The 22,240-nt window shown below is 39.4% G+C and overlaps 1 protein-coding gene across 3 annotated transcripts; it reads left to right on the top strand.

Annotated features, from left to right (window-relative positions):
• Nucleotides 1-1,504: 1,504 nt before the first annotated feature.
• Nucleotides 1,505-19,878, top strand: CCR3 (C-C motif chemokine receptor 3). 3 transcript variants are annotated; one of them, XM_023231585.2, is made up of 3 exons: nucleotides 1,505-1,702; nucleotides 10,526-10,639; nucleotides 18,404-19,878. In XM_023231585.2, the coding sequence occupies exon 3, from the start codon at nucleotides 18,415-18,417 to the stop codon at nucleotides 19,480-19,482; it is 1,068 nt and encodes a 355-aa protein (XP_023087353.1). In that variant the 5' UTR covers nucleotides 1,505-1,702; nucleotides 10,526-10,639; nucleotides 18,404-18,414; the 3' UTR covers nucleotides 19,483-19,878. The 3 variants fall into 3 exon arrangements, with proteins under 3 accessions (XP_023087353.1, XP_023087352.1, XP_026310648.1); XM_026454863.1 differs by lacking the exons at nucleotides 1,505-1,702; nucleotides 10,526-10,639 and adding exons at nucleotides 16,147-17,699; nucleotide 18,356; XM_023231584.2 differs by lacking the exon at nucleotides 10,526-10,639 and having other exon boundaries at nucleotides 1,506-1,702.
• The last annotated feature ends 2,362 nt before the right edge of the window (nucleotides 19,879-22,240 follow it).

Genomic DNA, 22,240 nt, shown 5'->3' with positions numbered 1-22,240 from the left:
CCTCTTTCTCACTGAGAGGATCTGTCATGACAACCATGATAAATATTTTCATGACGTTGTCCACATGTCACGCACCGGTCTCCACTTAGTCCTAATTTATTTACTCCTCACGCAGATCCTACAAGCTAGGCATTGCTACATTATTTTGCAGTAGCGCATGCTGAGGCACACAGAGGTTATGTAGCTGGCCCAAGGTGATATCCCTATTAAGCAGTAAAGGCAGGTTTTGTACTCAAATGTCCAGCAGCAAAGTCTGGGCTCTTACCACCACTCCAAAATTTTGTTTTAGCCAATTTGAATATGCTATATTGAATATGCTGTGGATTGAATAGTGAAATGTTTCCTTGGTTATGCTTTAACTATATTTGAGCATTCTTGATATTTTATCAGGTCTCTGTTGTCTCTGATCACCAACACTCTGATTGAGGTGGAAACTGAGCCCCTTCCTCCCTTTCTTCTCTCTCTCTCTCAAATTCTCTCCCTATTCTTTCTTCACATCATGCTTAGTCAGAGTTTTTCCCACAAATATTGGGTGAATACATGCTCTGTGCCCAGTACCATGCTAGGTCCCAAGGGACACATCAGCACATACAGTAGGCACATGGCTCTGCCCTGTGACACTTATGTCACAGTGGCATCCTACCCACGCTTTATATTTGCTTAGCCCTGTATATTCTGCAGACTTTTCACATACTTAGCTGGTTTCATGGCAATGCTATGACTTAGATATCATTATTTCCAGTTTAGAGATGAGAAAGCTGAGGTACAGCGAGTTTAAATTCCTACCTCCAGGTTATGCAGCTGTGTGTGTCACAACTGAAACTCAGACGCAAGTCTTTTAGACTTGTCTAAACCTTTGCAGCCACATTTTGCCCTATCCAAGTATCTACAGGACCCTGCAGAATAATTAGTTTATTCCTTTGCCGGGAAATTCTTATTTCATTCTTCATCCTGTCTCCTGATGGGTCAAATCAATGCTTATTCAAGAATTAGAAATCCCAGCATTTTAGGAGGCCGAGACAGGCAGATCACTTGAGGTCAGAAGTTTGAGACCAGCCTGGCTAATATGGTGAAACCCTGTCTCTACTAATCAAAAATTAGCCCGGCATGATGGCACGTGCCTCTAATACCAATTATTCCAGAGGCTGAGGCAGGAAAATCCCATGAACCCAGGAGGTGGAGGTTGCAGTGAGCTGAGATCATGCCACTGCACTCCAGCCTGGGTGACAGAGTAAAATGCTGTCTAAAAAAAAAAAAAAAAAAAAAAAAAAAAAAAAAAAAAAAAAAAAAAATATATATATATATATATATAACAACCCCCCACCACCAAAAATGAGCAATGCCAATGGGGTGAAAAGCCCCTAAAGCAGCACTCAGTGCAAGGATTTCTCAGGCGAGTGGTTAGTATGTTGTGTCAATCATGAAAAAGAAGAACTGCACCAAAGTAAGCACCTTTCTGAAAACTTGCAAAACTGAGAAGCTAGTCTGTTTAAAACAGGAAGTTATATACTTACATTGTTTACTACTTTACTAATGTCTGTGATCTGATGGTATCTCTGTTTCAGGAATGATGACACCTAAGCTATCACTGGACATATCAAGGACTTCACTAAATTAGCAGGTGCCACTGGTCTTCTTGTGCTTATCTGGGCAAGAACTTACCGAAATACAGCAGAAGTTTTTACTTAGAAGAGATTTTCAGGTAGGTGTCGCTTTTCCAGGAAAAGGGAGGTGGAACAAGGAGGGGTCCAGGCAGGTGGAAGTAATAACTTCCAGCAGTGCTCTTGGATTTAGGAGGGAGGAGAAGGAAGGTACACAGCAATTTAGAGGTAGTATGGGGCCAGAGTGGGAGAAGGTATGGCCACATATCTCCATTTTCTTCTTGTTTTTTCTAATTTCCCCTTTCTGTCTCCCATTCACACAATGATATGTTTGCGTGTAGCACTCACCCAAACTTGGCCCTTTATACCTCTTTAGTCAACGTCTGTGCCCATGTTACCCTCCTATACTTTCACAAATTCTCAACTATTGTGCATAGGACTACTCCAAAGAGTTTACACTTAATAGCTTGTGTTTCTTTATATTGACTTGTAAGAAATAGTCAGTGAAAATATAATTTATATATGTGTATATATATATATACATACTTTTTATATATATATACAGTCCTCCCTTGGTATCTGTGAGGGATTTGTTCCAGGACCCTTGCAGATACCAAATTCCATAGATGCTCAAGTTCCTTTTATAAAATGATGTAGTATTTGCTGATAACCTATGAATATCCTCCAGTACCCTTTAAATCATACCTAGATTACTTGTAATACCTAATACAATGTGTATACAGCGCTTCATTCATGTGGAGTCGACATAGAACTTGCTGCTTGGCAAATTCAAAGCTTGGTTTTTGCAACTTTATGGAGTTTTTTCCCAGATATTTTTGATCCATGATTGGTTGAATACACAAATGTGGAACCCATGGATACAGAGGGCTGATTATAATACATATGTGTGTGTGCATTAAGTATGTATGTGTGGAAATATATGTATTTATTTGAAGTTTTCGTTGAAAATCCACACTAAGTCAAGCTACTAGATGAGTCAGTTGATTGATTTGGTGTCTTTTCTTCTGGGTGAACGAGGTTGTCTGTGTTAGAGGGTAGAGCTAGAAAGCCTTACGATTCTTCTGGAAATGCCTGGATTGACAGAGGATGAGTGTTAACTTTGACAAGTACTTCAAGTGAGAGTGGTGGGAATATGGGGTCTTCCACATGGATGTGGTATAAGTTGAAGTATATTTTTGAAGTGCAACTGTTTCCAGAAAGTGGTGATGATTACAATGAACCAGGCAGGCTGAGTTAGCTCTTCTGGGAGAAGAAAGGTGAGCCCTGTGTATGACTTAATAAGAAAAAAGCAGATCTGTACAGCAGAATAAATTGGGTGAAGGGCAGAAAGAGATAATTCACAGAAAAGGAAATATGAATGACTAATACTTGTAGTTTAAAAAATCAGTAATGAAATGAATGTTAATTACGACAATAATGGCATCCCTTTTGCCCATCTAGTTGGCCAAGTAATTTTTTGTTTATTTTAGATCTTCTCCATATTGATGGATGCTTGCTGAAACGGGCACCATCACCTACTAGTGCAAAGAGTATATATATTGTTACACACTTTCTGGAAGCAATTTAACAAAATGCGTCAAGAGACTTTGAAATATAATTCAGTGTAGAAATTGTGATTTGTGTAATATACCTTAAGGAAATAATTTTAAAATGCACACAAATATGTTTATTGCAGTATTATTTATAGCAGAGCAAACTGTGAATAACTTAATCACACAACAAAAAGGTTGATTAAATAACCATGATTATCTATACAGTATGTTGGAATCATTACAAATTACATTTTCAAGTAATTTTTAGCCACATGGAACTAGGTGAAAGATAAAGAAATTAAGATATCATAATACAGAATGATATGCAAAATGATGTACAAAATGATTTACACACTTTCTGGAAGCAATTTGACAAAATGCATCAAGAGACTTCGAAATATAATTCAGTGTAGAAATTGTGATTTGGGTAATATACCTTAAGGAAATAATTTTAAAATGCACACAGATATGTTTATTGCAGTATTATCTATGGCAGAGCAAATTGTGAACAACTTAATCACACAACAAAAAGGCAATGATTAAATAACCGTGATTATCTATACAATATGTTGGAGTCATTACTAATTACATTTTTAAGTAATGTTTAGCCACATGGAACTAAGTGAAAGATAAAGAAGGTATGAAAATACAAAATGATATACAAGTGTGCTATCAGTTATAACATACATGGTACCTGGAAAGGCTCTCTCTCCATAGCACAGTTGGAGGTGGAAGCACTGGGTCCCAGAAAGCTGAACATTCTGGTCATGCTGAATACTCCACAACCATGTTATTTGGAATGTATACGCATACTTTCTCTATGAAAACATATTCTTCATGACCAACTCCTTCAACTAAATAACATATCAGCCTGTATTGAAAACTAAAAATTGGCCACATTTGAAACACCTGTTACTAAAATGTAATAAACAAGTCTAATATTTGATCAAGGAGATTGGTAAAAAGAATCTAAAATCATTTGGCTAGTGGGTGAAACCCTGTCACTTAAGATGAATTGACCGCACTCAGACACAATTCTGAAAGAAACAAGCATGAGGTGTAAATTTTGAACCAGTAACCAATATTAATGATTGGAAACTCTGGAAATCCACGTGCTGCCCTAAAATACCGATGCTGGGAAATGTTTGTGGCTGGAAAGAAGACTGTATTCATTCACGATTTGAACTTTGAGAGGCCCTTCTTGTGTATTTCCAGGGAAGAAGCTCACTGGCTCCCTCATTCTGTTCCTGCATTGTTCTCAGAAAGTTCTTCCCCGTGTGTAGATAAATCTAGTTTCCTCCAAGGTCATCAAATTTCTGCTCTATGAGAGTCTACTTCCTCTTCTACAGGAAAGACTATCATATCATAGACTTTTCTATCTTATGTGGGCCTAAAACATTGCCTAATCCAACCCTTTAATTAAAAACAAAAAACAAAAAACCTTCGATCCAGACCAAAGGCATACAAAAAGTAAAACAAAACTAAAATGAATCCAAATATGATGATTTTCCTTTTTTAACTTCTATTTTAGGTTTGGGGGTACATGTGAAGTTTTGTTATATAGGTAAACTCGTGCCATAGGGGTTCATTGTACAGATTATTTCATCAGCCAGGTATTAAGCCTAGTAGTCAATAGTCGTTTTTCTGCTCCTCTCCCTCCTTCCACTCTCAAGTAGACCCCGGTGTCTGTTGTTCCCTTCTTTGTGTTCGTGAGTTCTCATCATTTAGCTCCCACTTATAAGTGAGAACATGTGGTATTTGATTTTTTTGTCCCTGCATTAGTTTGCTAAGGATAATAGTTTCCAGCTCCATCCATGTTCCTGCAAAAGACATTATCTGTTTTGTTTTTATGGCTGCATAGTATTCCATGTGTATATGTACCACATTTTCTTTATCCAACCTGTCATTGATGGGCATTTAGGTTGATTTCATGCAAAGACTATTATTTTTCATACAAAACATTCCAAGTTCTGCCAACTATGGCTGATGTTTTGGGACTCTTATCATCCTACCTCCTTCTATATTCTAGGTTGATACTAACCCTCTGAAAATTTGGTGCCTGGAACAGAACATAATATTTCAGATGTGTAGTCCGGACAGTGCAAAGCTGAGTAAAAATTATTCTACTCCATCCTTTCATACACTGAAGAAGAGTTTATTAAGCAGCTTTCATTTGTCAGGCATCATGCTGGACACTAGGCCTGTACTGTCCACTACTTGCTACATGTGGCTATTTAAATTAAATAAAATGGAAAGTTCAGTTTCTCAATTGCACTAGCCACATTTCAAGTGCTCAATAGGCATGAGACTAGTGTCTGTCTTTTTTTCTTTTCTTTTTTTGAGGCAAGGTCTCACTCTGTCTCCCAGACTGGAATGCAGTGGCATGATCTCGGTTCACAGCAAACTCCACCTCCTAGGCTCAAAAGATTCTCCTGCCTCAGCCTGCCAAGTAGCTGGGATTACAGGGGTGCACCACTAACGCCCGGCTAATTTTTTTTTTTTTTTGAAGTAGAGACAAAGTTTCACCATGTTGGCCAAGCTGGTCTTGGACTCCTGACCTCAAATGATCCACCCACCTTGGCCTCCCAAGATGCTAGGATTGTAAGCGTGAGCCACAGTGCCCGGCCAAGTGTCTCTCTTATCAGACAGCACAGATACGGAACATTTCCACTAATACAGAAAAGTTCTATCAGACTACTGCACAGATAACTAACTTTTCTGGATACTCCAGATTTTTTGAGAAAAGAAACAAAGGAAGGGAAAGAAGTGGGAGGGGTTGGGAGGGGATCAACTTAATTGCATAGATGGGAAGCAAATTGAATATCTAGATGGGTAATTGGATGAAAACATGAAGGGATAGCTGGTGGAGAGGTGGATGAAAAGTCAGGTGGTAGGTATCATTTGTTCTGTATAACATAGCAATATAGCCTACCATTAAATTGGCTCTTGTGTTTGCCATTCATGGTGCTAGCTTCTAAAGAACTTGCAACTAAGGATATTCTTTATTCTACCCCTAAGTTTCCCCTTTTCTTTTCACTACACTTAAAATAGGTTGGAGGGTTATATGACTCAGGGATTAAAAAAAAAAAGTTCCAATTTAGGAGGGACTTCATGTCGTGTAGTGCAGGAGCTGTCAGCCTTGGCTGCACAAGGGAATCACCAGAAGAACATTAAGAACCACTGAGAGCCAGGTCCCATCTCCAGAGACTCTGATTTAACTGTTCAGAGGTGTAAGCTGGGGATTTTCAAGAGCTCCCCTGTGACTCCCACATGCAGCCGGGGCTGAGAAACGCTGCTCTAGCTAACCTGCCTCCTTCTGGGGGAATCCCTCCTACCCTGTCCCTGATAGGAAGTCACTGAGCCTCGTGAATTCCTCCAGTCACAGCTCACTCAAGACCTCACGTGGCACCCACTTCATTGCTGGATAATTATGCTCAAGGTGTTCTTGAGTGGTGGTTGAATTTGCATCTTTGAACTACTTCTTGCTGGTTCTGGGAGGCTTTGCTGCGAGTCACACATAATTCTGATTCTCATCTGCCCAGTCAGTACCCTACTCTCTCCCCTCCCTAGAGTGGCTTTTCTCCAGGATGGATACCCACGGCTTCTTCAACTCATTTTTACTGGGTAAGCCTTCCTCTTGACTGCATTTCAGTTGGTGAATGTTTGCATTAAATGAGCCCTGGACATATTTGGACCACTTTCGGATGCTGTGAAATGATCCTTTCCACTATCTGCATACAACACTTTTATTAATTTAGATTAAATTTAACGAAGTCTACACGCAGGAAGTTTCTTTATTAACCCCATCATGTGTTAACCTTAAGGGAAACTAGAATTACAGGATTTTGGGGGAGTATGTTTGTTCTACTTTTATTTTAGGTTCGAGAGTAAATGTGCAGGTTTGTTATACGCGTAAATTTTGTGTTGATGCCCAGTGTGGGTAATCTAAATTCTGTTCATAGAAAACTGTTTAAATTCCACACAGTGGAGTACCATCTCACGATTAGAAAGAATGAGGCAGTTCTACAAGTGTTGATATAGAAGGATTTCCAAGATGTAAGGTTTAAAAACTCTCAGAAAACTTGATATTTCTTACTCTGATTTATGTACCAAAGAATGAGACAGTTCTACAAGTATTGATATAGAAAGATTTCCAAAATGTAAAGTTTAAAAAGTCACAGAAAACTTGATATTTCTTACTCGGACTTATGTCCTGATTTATGCACCAAAAAGCCACTTAAAATTATGTATATAAATTCAACCACCACTCAAGAACACCCTGAATAGAATTATCCAGCAATGAAATGGGTGCCATGTGAGGTCCTGATTTACGTACCAAAAAGCCACTTATAATTATGTGTATAAATACATAAACAAATACAAGAGGGCTCAACAACAATCTCCCCTCTGAGGAGGAGAAGAAATTGAGAAAGGGGAGAGTAAAGGAAATTTTACATTTGTCAAAAATAAAATCAGATCAAAATTTAAAGTTGCAGAAGTTTATTGTGCATACAAAAGAGCAGTTTGAGAGCGAGGAGACATAGATCTGAAAGTGTAGGGATTCCCACTTAGAGCACTTACAGCATAGTTTATAAAGCATAAAGGAGGAAGTATTTTTCCCCTCTGGGTTCAAAGTTCTTTTTCGTAAAAAAAAAAAAAAAAAAAAATCAATAGGTTTTAGGGGAGCAGGTGGTGTTTGGTTACATGGATAATTTCTTTAGCGGTGATTTCTGAGATTTTGGTGCACCTGTCACCTAAGCAGTGTGTACACTGTACTCAAAGTGTAGTCTTTTATCCCTCACTCCCCTCTCACTCTTTCCCCTGAGTCCCCCAAGTTCATTGTGTCTTTCTTATGCCTTTGCTTCCTCATAGTCTAACTCTCACTTATGAGTGACAATGTACAATGTTTGGTTTTCCATTCCTGAGTTACTTAACTGAGGATCTCTAATTCCATCCAGGTTGCTGCAGATTGGCATTATTTCATTCCTTTTCATGGCTGAGTAGTATACCATGGTGTTGCTATAAACATGTGTGCAAGTATCTTTCTCATATAGTGACTTATTTTCCTCTGGATAGATACTCAGGAGTAGGATTGCTGGATCAAATGATAGATCAACTTTTAATTATTCAAGGCATCACCACACTGTTTTCTATAGGCGTTGAGCTAGTTTACATTCCCGTCAATAGCATAAAGTGTTCTCTTCACCACAACCATGCCAACATCTATTTTTTTAAAAATTATTATAGCTATTCTTGCAAGACTAGGCAGTATCACATTGTGGTTTTGATTTGCATTTCCCTGATAATTAGTGCTGTTGAGCATTTTTGCGTATGTTCGTTGGCTATTTGTGTATCTTCTTTTGAGAATTGTCTATTCATGTCCTTAGCCCACTTTTTGATGGGATTGTTTGGTTTCTTCTTGATGATTTGTTTGAGTTCCTTGTAGATTCTAGATATTAGACCTTTATCGGATGTATAGATTGCAAAGATTGTCTTCCACTTTATTGGTTGTCTGTTTACTCTGCTGATTATTTCTTTTGCTGTGCAGAAGCTTTTTAGTTTAATTAAGTTCCATCTATTTATCTCTGTTTTTGTTGTATTTGCTTTTGGGTTCTTGGTCAAGAACTCTTTGCCTAAGCCAATGTCTAGAACAGTTATTTTGAGGTTATCTTCTAAAATTTTTATGGTTTTGGGTCTTAGATTTAAGTCTTTGATCCATCTTGGGTTGATTTTTGTCTACAGGGAGAGATGAGGATCCAGTTTCATTCTTCTACAAGTGGCTAGCCAATTATCCCAGCACCATTTGTTGAATAGGGTGTCATTTCCCCACTTTATGTTTTTTTTTTTTTTTTTTTTTTTTTTTGCTTTGTTGAAGATCAGTTGGCCTTAAGTATTTGGGTTTATTTCTGAGTTCTCTATTCTGTTCCACTGGTCTATATGCCTGTTTTTATACCAGTACTATGCTGTTTGGACGGCTATGGCCTTATATTAACAGTACAGATTGAAGTTGGGTAACGTGGTGCCTCCAAATTTGTTCTTTTTGCTGTCTTGCTTTGGCTATGTGGGCTCTTTTGGTTCCATGTGAGTTTTAGGATTTTTTCTAGTTCTGTGAAAAATAAAAGGGCTATTGTGATGGAAATTGCATTGAATTTGTAGGTTGCTTTTTGCAGTATGGTTATTTTCACAATATTGATTCTACCCATTCATGAGCATGGGATGTGTTTCCATTTTTTGGGTCATCTAAGATTTCTTTCAGCAGTGTTTTGTAGTTTTCCTTGTAGAGATCTTTCAGTATTTTGACCTTTTTTTGTGATTTGCTTGTACATTAACAATGGTGTTGAAACAAGAACTTTTAAAGCTGATTTGTCTATAGCAGATTGGTTTAATTTCACTGAATCATGCTGACAATGACATAAACTTTATATTTTGTGTTTCATTTATTATTACAGTTGGCTTTTCAGGGAAATCAGGATGACTTCAGTCTTGGCTATGTGGCCATGGGTGGTTGGCCTTGAGGAGTTTGGGCTATAATCCTGAAAGACACAATCCTGATGCCATAATTCCAAATGTTGAAATCCAGAAAGACTAAAATTTTAAATCCAAAAACCACGATCCCAAAACATTAAAATCCCGAAAACATAACTCTGAAAACAATAATTTAAAAGACATTTATTTATATTCCTAAAGGAGGATTTATCTTGAAAAACTTATAAAAACACAACAGAACATTTCACAATAGGGAATAATATCATATATATTTTTGCAAGCATAAACACTCAGGTATACTAACAACAGTCACAAGGGTATAACAGTTATGAGGAGATGATTTTATTCATAAATACATAGATCAAAAATCACAATATATAAATGCATATCACTATAGTTGGTAATTATGTGCACCCAGCTTTATAAACTGTGGTCATCTGAAATACTGTGATGGACATCCTCAGTCTTTGAATGAGATCAGTCAAGAACGGTGATGGGTCACCACCACATTTGCCAGTTGCCCAAAGAGCCAAGACCTTGAGAAATGGTATCTTTCACAAACACAGAGGTACAAAAAGGACATCTGTTTATTTATCAAGGAGGTCTTGACATTTGTATGCGCACATGCAATGCTTACACACAAAGTTGTAGTAGTAATGCACTTTCAGGAGTCAAATTTGCAAAAAAAAAAAAAAGCATAAAACATAATAGAACTCTGTAAATGTCTTTAAACAGTTTATACCTCCACTACTGAAAATGACGCAAAGTTTAAATACATAGCATAGTGAATTGGCACTAGGGGTGAAGGGACAGAAGTGATACACAATTGAGTAACTTGGCAAGGGAAATTTCTTGCATTTTTTTTCCCTGTGTTTTCTCTTCTAGGTTCTTCAAAGCACTTGCTGCACTTGTATTTGGAGAGTCGTTGTGGTCTACACATTGCCTAAGTATATGCTGTCCATTTAAAAGTCCACTTATTGCTTGGCTGTTGCAATTAAGGTGGTGCTTTTGTAGCATCAATAATAATTAACTTAAAAATTTTTATCTTTCACCATTAAAGTAACCTCATACACTTAGCTTGTCACAGGCTTTTTTTTTTTTTTTTTTTTTTTTTCTGGGAGAAAAGTTCACCAGTTTCTTCCATTGAGAATAAAGGAAGAGTAATGGAATATTGTGATGCTCATTAGATGTTTAAGATGAAATTTTGAGTAGGAGTTTGGGTCAGGGCTTAAGACATCAATTTGAGAGTCCTTAGCATGTATTAGTATTTAAAACCACAATGGCATATCATTCCAGTAAGAAGGATGATACTCAGCTTCCTCAATACCAAATCTATATTAGTCTGGGTTCTCCAGAGACAGAACCAATAGGATATGTATGTAGATATAGGAGATGGGATTTATTAGGATAATTGGCTCCCAATTATGGTGGCTAAGAAGTCCTACAACAAACCATCTGCAAGCTGGAGACCCTGGAATACTGGTAGTGTGGCTCAGTGTAAGTCTACAGACCTCAGAAACAGAGAAGCCACTGTTGTAACTCTCAGTCCTAGGCTGAAAGCCGCTGAGTTGGGGAAGGTGGGTAGTTGCATAGTTCAAAGGCCGGTAAGCCTGGATTTCTGATGTCTAAAGCAACAGAAGAACAGTCTGTTTCAGCTCTCAAAGACAGACCAATTTGCCTTCTGTAATTGTTCACTTCAGGCCCCCAGCTGATTGGATGGTGCCTGTCAACACTGAAAGCAGATCTTTCCCACCTAATCCACTCAGACTAACACAGTAATCTCTGGAAACACTTTCACAGACACACTCAATACAATGCTTCACCAAGTTTCTAGTTATTCCTTTACCCAGTCAAGTTGACATCTAAAATTAAGTCCACAAATCCACCCTTTGTCAAGTTGACGTGCATACACATCTCCTTAAACCATACTTAATTTCCAAATAAAGATAATAGCAAGTAATAGTTCCTCTTAATACAATGCAACTAACATTATGCAACTACAGTATGTACAACCAGAAATGCACTAACCCTTCCCCAGAATTCAGCTTTCAGGATTTCAACATTAGGAATTTTAATCTTTTAGGATTGTGATTTTGATATTTTGGGATTTCAACATTATGGCATTTGGGATTGTGTTTTCAAGAATATGATTAGCACTGGACCTTGGGATATATCTAAACTGTGGCCTTCATTTTTATTTTTCTTTAACAGTTCCCCACTTTTGGTCATTCTCTCACTTGAACTGAGAATGTGACTGGCTATTACCCTTGGTTACTACATGTTGTTTTCCTTTCTGCAGACATTTATGGGTCACAAACTAGAATCTCAGTAGGTTATTTTGATGACTCCTGTTCATATGGTTTTGGTTTTCAATCTTCACGGAGATCAACTGTTGAGTTAGTGGCCGCTGACAAGCACTTAAGACCCTTATGAGACTACATTGCATAAGGGATATTATCAATATGACTAATAGGAGGATAATACCAAGAGTCTGAAAAATACCCCCAAACCAACCAAACCAACCTACTTAAAAGAGCCAAGATTTAGTCAATCAATTGTGCTTCCCTGATCTGGTAGAATAGTAGGATCTGATCTCTTAGATCTCTAAGATTTAGGGCTATAATTCCTGACTCAATGACATAGAAACAGCATTTTAAAAAATATGACTGTTTCACTTTAATAGATTTTCTTGGCTTGCAGTTTGAATGTCTCTGGTGGTGTCATTGGTGGTCCAGGGAACTTTCTGAGCAGCCATGCAGCAACATGCACAAAAGATGTTCATATACAAGCTGTTGTGGTGATTTCTCTGGAGTTTATTTTAGGTAATTCAACTTCAGCTTGCAGGACTGTAAGGCTGGAAACAACCCTAGTTCAAAACTGTCAGAAACCTATAAGAGTCAGAGTCTTTCTATGAATTTCATGTCATTTTGTACCATAAGGTATTTGCAAAAGCTTTCAGGAAAGCACCAGAGTAAAACAATAACTGCTGTGGATGAACAATGGTTTAAAATGCCCCTGAGAATTTACTATAATGCAGTTAAAGAAGAAATTTGGTTATTTCTGTGATATACAACATTTTGGCTGATGAAATATATACAACATATGGCTGATATACAACACATGGCTGATAAAATTATACCAGGACATATCTGATATGTAGGAATTTCATATAATTTCTTAAACACATATTAATAACATGTATCTATACCAATATAACATAAAGAAGATTTAACATTTTTTATTTGGCAGTGCTTCCCATACAATGTAATATGTTAAATAATTAGTCTAACATCTCTCTTTTTATAATATAAGGAGAGAATAAATTCCTTTGAGGATTTTCCAGAGGCTCTCTGCAAAATTCCAAAGTTAGCTTAAGGTCAAAAAGACTGTATGTAAAATTGATATAGGAAGGTTGTCAAAAATGTCAAAAGATTTAAAGCACTTGATTAAATAGGATCACAGTTCACTCTGAAACAACACTTAGGTATCCATTTAGCCAAAGTGACAAGCAAAAGATTTCAAAGGCAAATACAGAAAGTTACATAGTTGTATTAGTCCATTTTAATGCTGCTGATAAAGACATACCTGAGACTGGGCAATTTACCAAAGAAAGAGTTTTATTGGACTTCCAGTTCCATGTGGCTGGGGAGGCCTGACAATCATGGGGAAAGTTGAGAGGCACGTCTCATGGCGGCAGATAAGAGAAGAAAAGTTTGTGCAGGGAAACTCCCTTTTTTAAAGTCATCAGATCCCATGAGACTCATTCACTATCCTGAGAACAGTGCAGGAAAGACCCACCCCTATAATTCAATCACCTCCCACTGCATGTCTCCCATGACATATGGGGATTGCAGAAGATACAATTCAAGATGAGATTTGGGTGGGGACACAGCCAAACCATGTAATTCTACCCTGGCCCCTCCCAAATCTCATGTCCTCACATTTCAAAACCAATCATACCTTCCCAACAGTTGCCCAAAGTCTTAACTCATTTCAGCATTAACTCAAAAGTCCACAGTCCAACATCTCATCTGAGACAAGGCAAGTCCCTTCTGCCTAAGAGCTTGTAAAATCAAAAGCAAGTTAGTTACTTCCTCGATACAATGAGGGTATAGGCACTGGGTAAATACAGCCATTCTAAATGGGAGAAATTGTCCAAAACAAAGGGGTTACAGGCCCCATGCAAATTCGAAATCCAGCAGGGCAGTCAAAACTTAAAGCTCCAAAATGATCTCCTTTGACTCCATGTCTCGCATCTAGGTTATGCAGATGCAAGAGGTGGGTTCCAATGGTCTTGGGCAATAGTTAAGAAAACAAAAATGAAAAATTTTAGTTCTTGTAACACAAATAACTCTATTTTCATAAGTAATCAAAGATCTTGATAAAGACAACATGAGGCACAGAAAATTATTTTAATGAGAAATAAAATCTTTGCTCTTTTAGGCAGATCACTTAAAAGGCAGAGAAAACCCTTTCATTACTCTTATCAAGAGTAGACTAATAATCCAAGAAAACTTTGTGGTTTTTAACAGAAAGAAGATCAAATTCTAGTTTTGTATCAGTGTACTTTGATATTGAAAGCCCATTTTAAAATCTTTGTAATAAATTCATTCAATTTTATCCAGTTTAACCACATAAGATTCTCTGTCTCATTCTCTTCCTCTCCCTCCTACTTTCTATGTTCTTTTAGCTTTTGTTCTTTATTGTTCTCTTTTTTCATGTTGAAATAATCTTTAAAAAACCTTCAAAGTAGAACAAAATCACTTTTCCAGGTATAAAACCTTGATATTGTAAAGTTATCAATTCTTCCTAAATTTATTTACAAATGTAACACAATTCCACACAAACTTCTATAGGTAATTGACTAGATGATCCTAAAGTTTAATGAAACAAATGGCTCTAATATGTAAGACATTTGGAAATATATAATGAAAGGGAGTTGCATAATAATATTATCTATATAAATCATCTTATAAATTTACAATAAGAAGAGTGTCCCTAGCACGGAAATAAAATATCAATAGAATATAAAGTACAAAATCAGAATCAGGAATATTAAAGAATATATGACAAAGGTGATATTTCAAGCCCGAAGGGGAGAGGACAGTTATTCAACACATACTGTTTCAAAATTTGTCAGATAAGAATGGAGAGGAGGAGGCTCCTCTCCTCTGACCCCAGGGAATGTGAGAAGAGACACAGTGGTTATAACAGGAAGCAGTCACACCTGTGAGTCCCTACCTTCCCCATCAGAGCTAGGGGGCATGGAGCACTCTCTGCTAAGATGGGGATCCCCAAGGAATGTCTCCCTGCAAGGTACTTCCTTACCAGATGGGATGGCCAATGCGGTTAAGTTGGTGGTCAGGCAGAAAAAAAAGATCTAGTTTGTACTCTTGAGAGTTCCTCAGTTTGTTCATGGCATGGGCGGGAGTCAAGGAGCAGCAGCCTTGCCTCAGTGCCTACCACTGCAGGAAAAGCTACATAGCCTGGGCCAGGGCCCTGGTGGAGACGTAGTAGTAACAGAGAGGGCTCTCCATTGCAGACCGAGGAAGACCAAGAATGAATACCTCATGAGTCTATTAGCTACAAACCACCTCAGCAGTTTCCAGAAAAAGGCTCAGGGTTGGGACCACATCACTCCCACTCAGCAGACACCAGTCATATAAATCAAGGACCAAGAGGAGACAGGAACACCCCCTTCCCACTCTGCCCCGTGTCTCAAGTTGTACTGGCCTTTCCTCCAGATCTCTGCCACCATCTTAGAAAGGACCACTGAGAGAGGAAACTGAAATTATAAGCTGACAGCATAAAGAGGATGAGTAAAGTCTAAAATCATTGCTCAAATGAATGAGTCAAGAGAAGTTTAAACCACTTTGGACTAAAATGTGTGAATCCTTTTTCCTGCTACCCAGCAGATGAGAAGCTGGTAACAGAGACCAAAATAGTTTGGAGACTAAAGAATCATTGCACATTTCACTGCTGAGTTGTATTGTGAGTGATTTTAGTTGACCTCACTTTCTTAAATCTTGCACATAGGCATCCGTATCTGCACAGAGAAATGTTAACAGTGGTAAATGCTGCATGAGGAGATTGGGTGATTTTTACTTTTGTTTTTGTGCTCTTCTTTTTTGTTGTTCTTACTTATGTACTATTAGCCCATCATTTTCCAAAATGCAAAAGGCCATTTTGAAAGCCTAGTTCAAACCTCTTGAATATTTTATACCTCAACATTCATCTTGATTGAGACTGGGTAGACAGATGAAAACCATATCAGGTTTTTAATTTTTTAATTTTTGAGACAGGGTCTCATTCTGTCACCCAGGCTAGAGTATGGTGGTGTGATCACAATTCACTGCAGCCTCAACCTCCTGAGCTCAAGTGATTCTCCCACCTCAGCCCCCCAAGTAGTTGGGACCACAGGTATATGCCACCATGCCTGGCTAATTTTTTATTTTTATTTTTTTGTAGAGACAGGGTCTCATTACATTGTCCAGGCTGGTCTTGAATTCCTGGGCTCAGGTGAACCTCCCACCTGGGCCTCCCAAAGTACTGGGATTACAGGCATGAGCGAAAGTCCCCTGCCCATATGAGATTTTCTGTCTCTGATCCCATGCAGCTAGTAATCAAGGACTTGGTTGCTGACTCTGGAGGACCTGCATGCTTTCTTGAGCTTTGAACTTTAGTGCTAAAAGCTCACAGGCAGCCCTGAAGGTTCTATGGTTTATCATCCTGAGCATGTTGATTTTATAGAAATAACATATGAATTAAAGACACTACCCTCAAATTGAGCAAAACTTAAGTAATTTTTTTAAAGTTTGACCTGTTTTTAAATCACTCTTGGAGAAAAGGAAAATAAATACAAACAATTAACGGTGAGTACAGGCTACTATACCTTTGTTCTCCAGAATAAGCAGTTCTGTTCCTTTCTTGCTTTAGATGCTGAAGTGTAGGACACTCTCTGTGATTGTACATGTGTAACTGACAAAATGTGTATTTTTTTTCTCAGCTGCTATGGATTGGATTATGCTATTAGGAATAAGAATGCTGATAGGAGCACACACAAACTATTTGTTCCTCAAGTCCATTTTCCTCCTCAAAAGCCTGGAATGTGCCGTTGATCAGTGGGAGATGTACCTGGACAGACCCATGAAAAGAGATCAGCAAGTTCCACCCAAGGGACCCTATTTTTCCTAATTTCATTTGAAATGGCTTCTAATTGTCCTTCTTTCATTCCTGGTTCCTACCAGTTTTACAGCTTTTTCTGGTTTCAAATGTGAACTCACATACACTCTCATTTATCCTCATGACAACCCCAAGTGACCCAGTGGTTGTCAATTTGGATATAAGAAAAGGAGGCTCTGTGTTAAGGGCTTGTCCAAGGCATCCAGCTGAGAGGTGCTAGGACTGGCTCCATTTCCATCTCTATTCTCACTGACTTTGACTACACAGAACCCCAACATGTGGGGCCTCAGTATTTGATCAATTATTCTATTAAGAAGCAAAAACAATTCCTCGCATTGGCCCCAGTTATTAAGCATTTCTCAGATTTACCTCGAGAAACGCTCATCGGCCTGTATATTCACATCTTCACCCTTGTCCCTTCCTCCTAGAAAGAAGAAAGTCAGTTGGATGCCCTCTGAGGAACCAGTGCAAGGCTTAACTGTCCTTCCACGACTCCTGCCTTATCTGTTTTCTATTTTCCTCCTTCTCCACTGAAGTCTGTAATCTCAAGAAAAGCGGGCACTGGCTTTAGGTCTCCTGGCCCAAGAAATATCGAGTCCAATAAGAAATCCCATTGACTGACCCCTCCTGCTTACCCCTTTGTGATGGAGAAGCTCCCAGAGATTTGCTTTTGGCACATTACCAGTCTAACTCAGCATCACTAGGAGCAGGAAAAGGAAAGTAACCTAAGCTAATACTGCTTATAATTGTAATTATTGTAATAGTTAATTACTATAATTGTACAGGTGTAACAGACAAAAGGTGTATTTTTTTCACAGCTGCTATGGATTGGATTATGCCATTTGGAATAAGAATGCTGTTAAGAGCACACAAACCAGTTGTTCCTCAAGTTTGTAGCAAATTTTTCAAAAGTTAAATTTAAAAATCACTACATTTGAATTTAGTGACAGGAGAAATGGACATAGATAGAGACTAAAGATCTAGCCCAAATTTTATATTTACTTGTTAGAGGATTTTGAACAAATTACTAAATTTCTTCAAGGTTCAATTTCCCCATTAACTTTAATGAATGGCACATCATTATGGGGCCCCAGAGAAGCACAGTTACTTGTAATTGTAATCATCATTGTTATTATTATTATACATATTTTCCTTTTAAATGGATAAGGATTTTGAAAGTATATATAAACAGTAAAACATAAAATGCAAAATACCGTAAGAGACAGTAGTAATAATAATGATTATTATATTGTTATCATTATCCAGCCTGTTTTTTCCTGTTTGGTATTTCTTCCTTCAAATGCTTTCAGAAATCAGTATCCCCATTCTTCACCACCATCCCACAACATTTCAGTTTCTTTTCCCATCTCGGATCATGCTGGCTTTGAAAGCTTCAGCTCTTTCCTTCCTGAACCCCTCTCCTGACACCTCTGATATGCCTTTTGAAATTCATGTTAAAGAATCCCTAGGCTGCTATCACATGTGGCATCTTTGTTGAGTACATGAATAAATCAACTGCTGTGTTTTACAAAGGGTGATTATGCTTAATTGTGGGATTGTATTTTTCTTCTTCTATCACAGGGAGAAGTGAAATGATAACCTCACTAGATACGGTTGAGACCTTTAGTCCCACATCGTACTATGATGACATGGGCCTGCTCTGTGAAAAAGCTGATGTCGGAGCACTGATAGCCCAGTTCGTGCCCCCGCTGTATTCCCTGGTGTTCACTGTGGGCCTCTTGGGCAACGTGGTGGTGGTGATGATCCTCATAAAATACAGGAGGCTCCGAATTATGACCAACATCTACCTGCTCAACCTGGCCATTTCGGACCTGCTCTTCCTCTTCACCCTTCCGTTCTGGATCCACTATGCCAGGGAGCATAACTGGGTCTTCGGCCATGACATGTGTAAGCTCCTCTCGGGGTTTCATTACACAGGCTTGTACAGCGAGATCTTTTTCATAATCCTCCTGACGATTGACAGGTACCTGGCCATTGTCCATGCTGTGTTTGCCCTTCGAGCCCGGACTGTCACCTTTGGTATCATTACCAGTGTCGTCACCTGGGGCCTAGCAGTGCTAGCAGCTCTTCCTGAATTTATTTTCCATGGGACTGAAGAGTTGTTTCCAGGGTCTCTTTGCAGTGCTATTTACCCACAGGATACAGTAGATAGCTGGAGGCATTTCCACACTCTGAAAATGACCGTCTTGTGTCTCGCTCTCCCTCTGCTTGTTATGGCCATCTGCTACACAGGAATCATCAAAACGCTGCTGAGGTGCCCCAGTAAAAAAAAGTACAAGGCCATCCGGCTCATTTTTGTCATCATGGCTGTGTTTTTCATTTTCTGGACACCCTACAATGTGGCTATCCTTATCTCTACCTATCAGTCCATCTTATTTGGACTTGACTGTGAACGAAGCAAACATCTGGACCTGGTCGTGCTGGTGACGGAAGTGATCGCCTACTCCCACTGCTGCGTGAACCCAGTGATCTACGCCTTTGCTGGAGAGAGATTCCGGAAGTACCTGCACCACTTCTTCCACAGGCACGTGCTCATGCACCTGGGCAGATACATCCCATTCCTTCCTAGTGAGAAGCTGGAAAGAACCAGCTCTGTCTCTCCATCCACAGCAGAGCCGGAACTCTCTATTGTGTTTTAGGTCAGATGCAGAAAATTGCCTAAAGAGGAAGGACCAAGCAGATGAAGCAAACACATTAAGCCTTCCACACTTACCTCTTGAACAGTCCTTCAAACTTCCAGTGCAGCACTGAAGCTCTTGAAGACACTGAAATATACACACAGCAGTAGCAGTAGATGCATGTACCCTAAGGTCATTATCACAGGCCAGGGGCTGGGCCGTGTACTCATCATCAACCTTAAAAAGCAGAGCTTTGCTTCTCTGAAGAGTTACCTACATTTTAATACACCTGACTGTTAAATAGTTACTATATGCCGCTACAAAAACGTAAAAATTTTTATATTTTATACGTTAACTTCAGCCAGCTATTGATATAAATAAAACATTTTCACACAATACAATAAGTTAACTATTTTACTTTCTAGTGTGCCTAGTTCTTTCCCTGCTTAATGAAAGGCTTATTTTCTTAGTGTGAATAAATAATCTTAAGTAACATAATGGCATGCCATTCCTGTTCTAAATATTCTTAAAAGTTTGCTGATTTCCTGTTCACACTGAATGGCAAAATTTCCCATGGGTGACTCACAGAGCCCTGAGAAGTGTGCACTGTCCTCTTAATGCCAATCTTGCATTGCTGAGGAGGCCAGGGGCGTCCTGTAAATATGAAGTAGCCTGGGTATGGAGCGGGGAGGTGTTGGGCCTGCAGAGACTCTTGACACCTGTAGCTCAGTGGCTCTCAAACTTGTTGTCAGAAGCACCTGGAAGGTGTGTGAAAATGTGGATGGCTGGGCCCCACCCCAGAGTTTCTGATTCAGCGGATCTAGAATGAGACACAAGAATGTGCCTAGCATCACTAGCAAGTTTTCAGGTGATGCTGATGATGCTGGTCCTGGAACCACACTTTTAGAACAACTGCCCTAGCTAAAATGTCTGGATGTTCCAGAGTCATCCTTGAAATTGTAGATTTTAGGTGTCAGAAGGAAACGTAAAATACCCTTGTGATCTAGGCTCTGCCAAGAATAATCACCACCCAGGGCAGCATATATATGTCAGTTCATCGTAAACCAATTCGTTTAGTGGGACTTTCTACTCCATCGTTTTTATTCAGTTGAGCTTTTCTTGAGAGTCTATTTAATACCCTGCCCTAGAAGCTATGATAGATACAAAGATGAGTAAGAGTTTGTGTGAGCTACATCCTAAGGAGGAAAACATGCAACTTATGATGTAAAAGTATCCCCCCCAAAAAAAGTAGGAGTGGCCCAGGTCCCCATTCCCTTTGGTTCTCTCTAGTTATGGCTTCTGGGGGAAGTAAGTTCTAAGCTTCTGATTAACTTGTGCCTCTCAGTAGAGATCATATGACTGTGCAATGTGAGCCTTGCCAGCTGTCCGTCCAATAGCTCTTCCTGCTCTTCCTCTTCACCCTTCACCTATCTGTTAGGTGATCTGGACAGGATGCACAAACACTGCTTCAGGTTAAGTGAAAGATGCAAAAATGTGTAAGACAAGCACAATCCCTGCCCCTATGAAACCTTCAGTCTAGTATGGGGTATAAGATGGAAACAAACAACTCTGGTGCAAAGAGGTAGACACTCAATGCTAGGCCTGGACCAGGAAGGGAAAAACTGTTTCTTGCTAGAACCTGAGGGGAGGAAGATTTCATGGAGGAAGTAGCTTTTGAGCAGTTATCTGAAAGAAAGGCAGGATTTAGAAAGGGAGAGGATTTGGGAGAAGCCACCTTTAACCCAAGGGAATGCCCCATCGAAAGGTGAGAAAGGAGGGCATGCACATTTGTGGACAGGAGGGTGGCATGGACAGGGTAGGGTGGGCCATGAATTTCGCACAAGGAGAGCTATGGAAGGGTTTAGAGCAGGGGAGAAAAACAATGTAGGAAGATATGTCCACCACATAGAGCATGAGGTGGAGGCGCCAGAACCATGCAGGAGGGAAGTTAGAAGGTGAGTGCAAGTTTGGAGGCAAGGAAAGATCAGCAGCTGGTAAGAGAGGTTCCAGGAGCACTCAGGAGAATTTGACCAAGAGACAGCATGAAGGATGAATTAAAGCACTAGGAGTGATATATGGTTGAGTGTAAAAATCAAAGGGCAAGCCTGGGCACGGTGGCTCACGCCTGTAATCCCAGCACTTTGGGTGGCCGAGGCGAGCGGATCATGAGGTGAGGAGATAGAGACCATCCCGGCCAACACGGCAAAACCCTGTCTTTACTAAAGTACAAAAATTAGCCAGGTGTAGGGACATGGATGCAGCTGGAAACCATCATTCTCAGCAAACTGTTGCAAGAACAGAAAACCAAACACTGCATGTTCTCATTTATAGGTGGGAATTGAACAATGAGATCACTTGGGCACAGGAAGGGGAACATCACACATCGGGGCCTATTGTGGGGAGGGGGAAGAGGGGAGGGATAGCATTAGGAGATATACCTAATGTAAATGACGAGTTAATGGATGCAGCACACCAACATGGCACATGTATACATATGTAACAAACGTGCACGTTGTGCACATGTACCCTAGAACTTAAAGTACAACTAAAAAAAAAAAAAAAAAAAAAAAAAAAAAGGAAAGACTACATGGGTCCGGGCGCAGTGGCACATGACTGTAATCCCAGCACTTTGGGACGCCAAGGTGGGCAGATCACCTGAGGTCAGGAGTTTGAGATCAGCCTGACCAACATGGATAAACCCCATCTCTACTAAAAATACAAAATTAGCTGGTGTGGTGATGCATGCCTGTAATCGCAGCTACTCAGGAGGCTTAGGCAG

Source organism: Piliocolobus tephrosceles, chromosome 2 (assembly GCF_002776525.5).
Source record: "Piliocolobus tephrosceles isolate RC106 chromosome 2, ASM277652v3, whole genome shotgun sequence".
Taxonomy (NCBI): domain Eukaryota; kingdom Metazoa; phylum Chordata; class Mammalia; order Primates; family Cercopithecidae; genus Piliocolobus; species Piliocolobus tephrosceles.
This window is presented reverse-complemented; position numbering and strand designations above follow the sequence as displayed.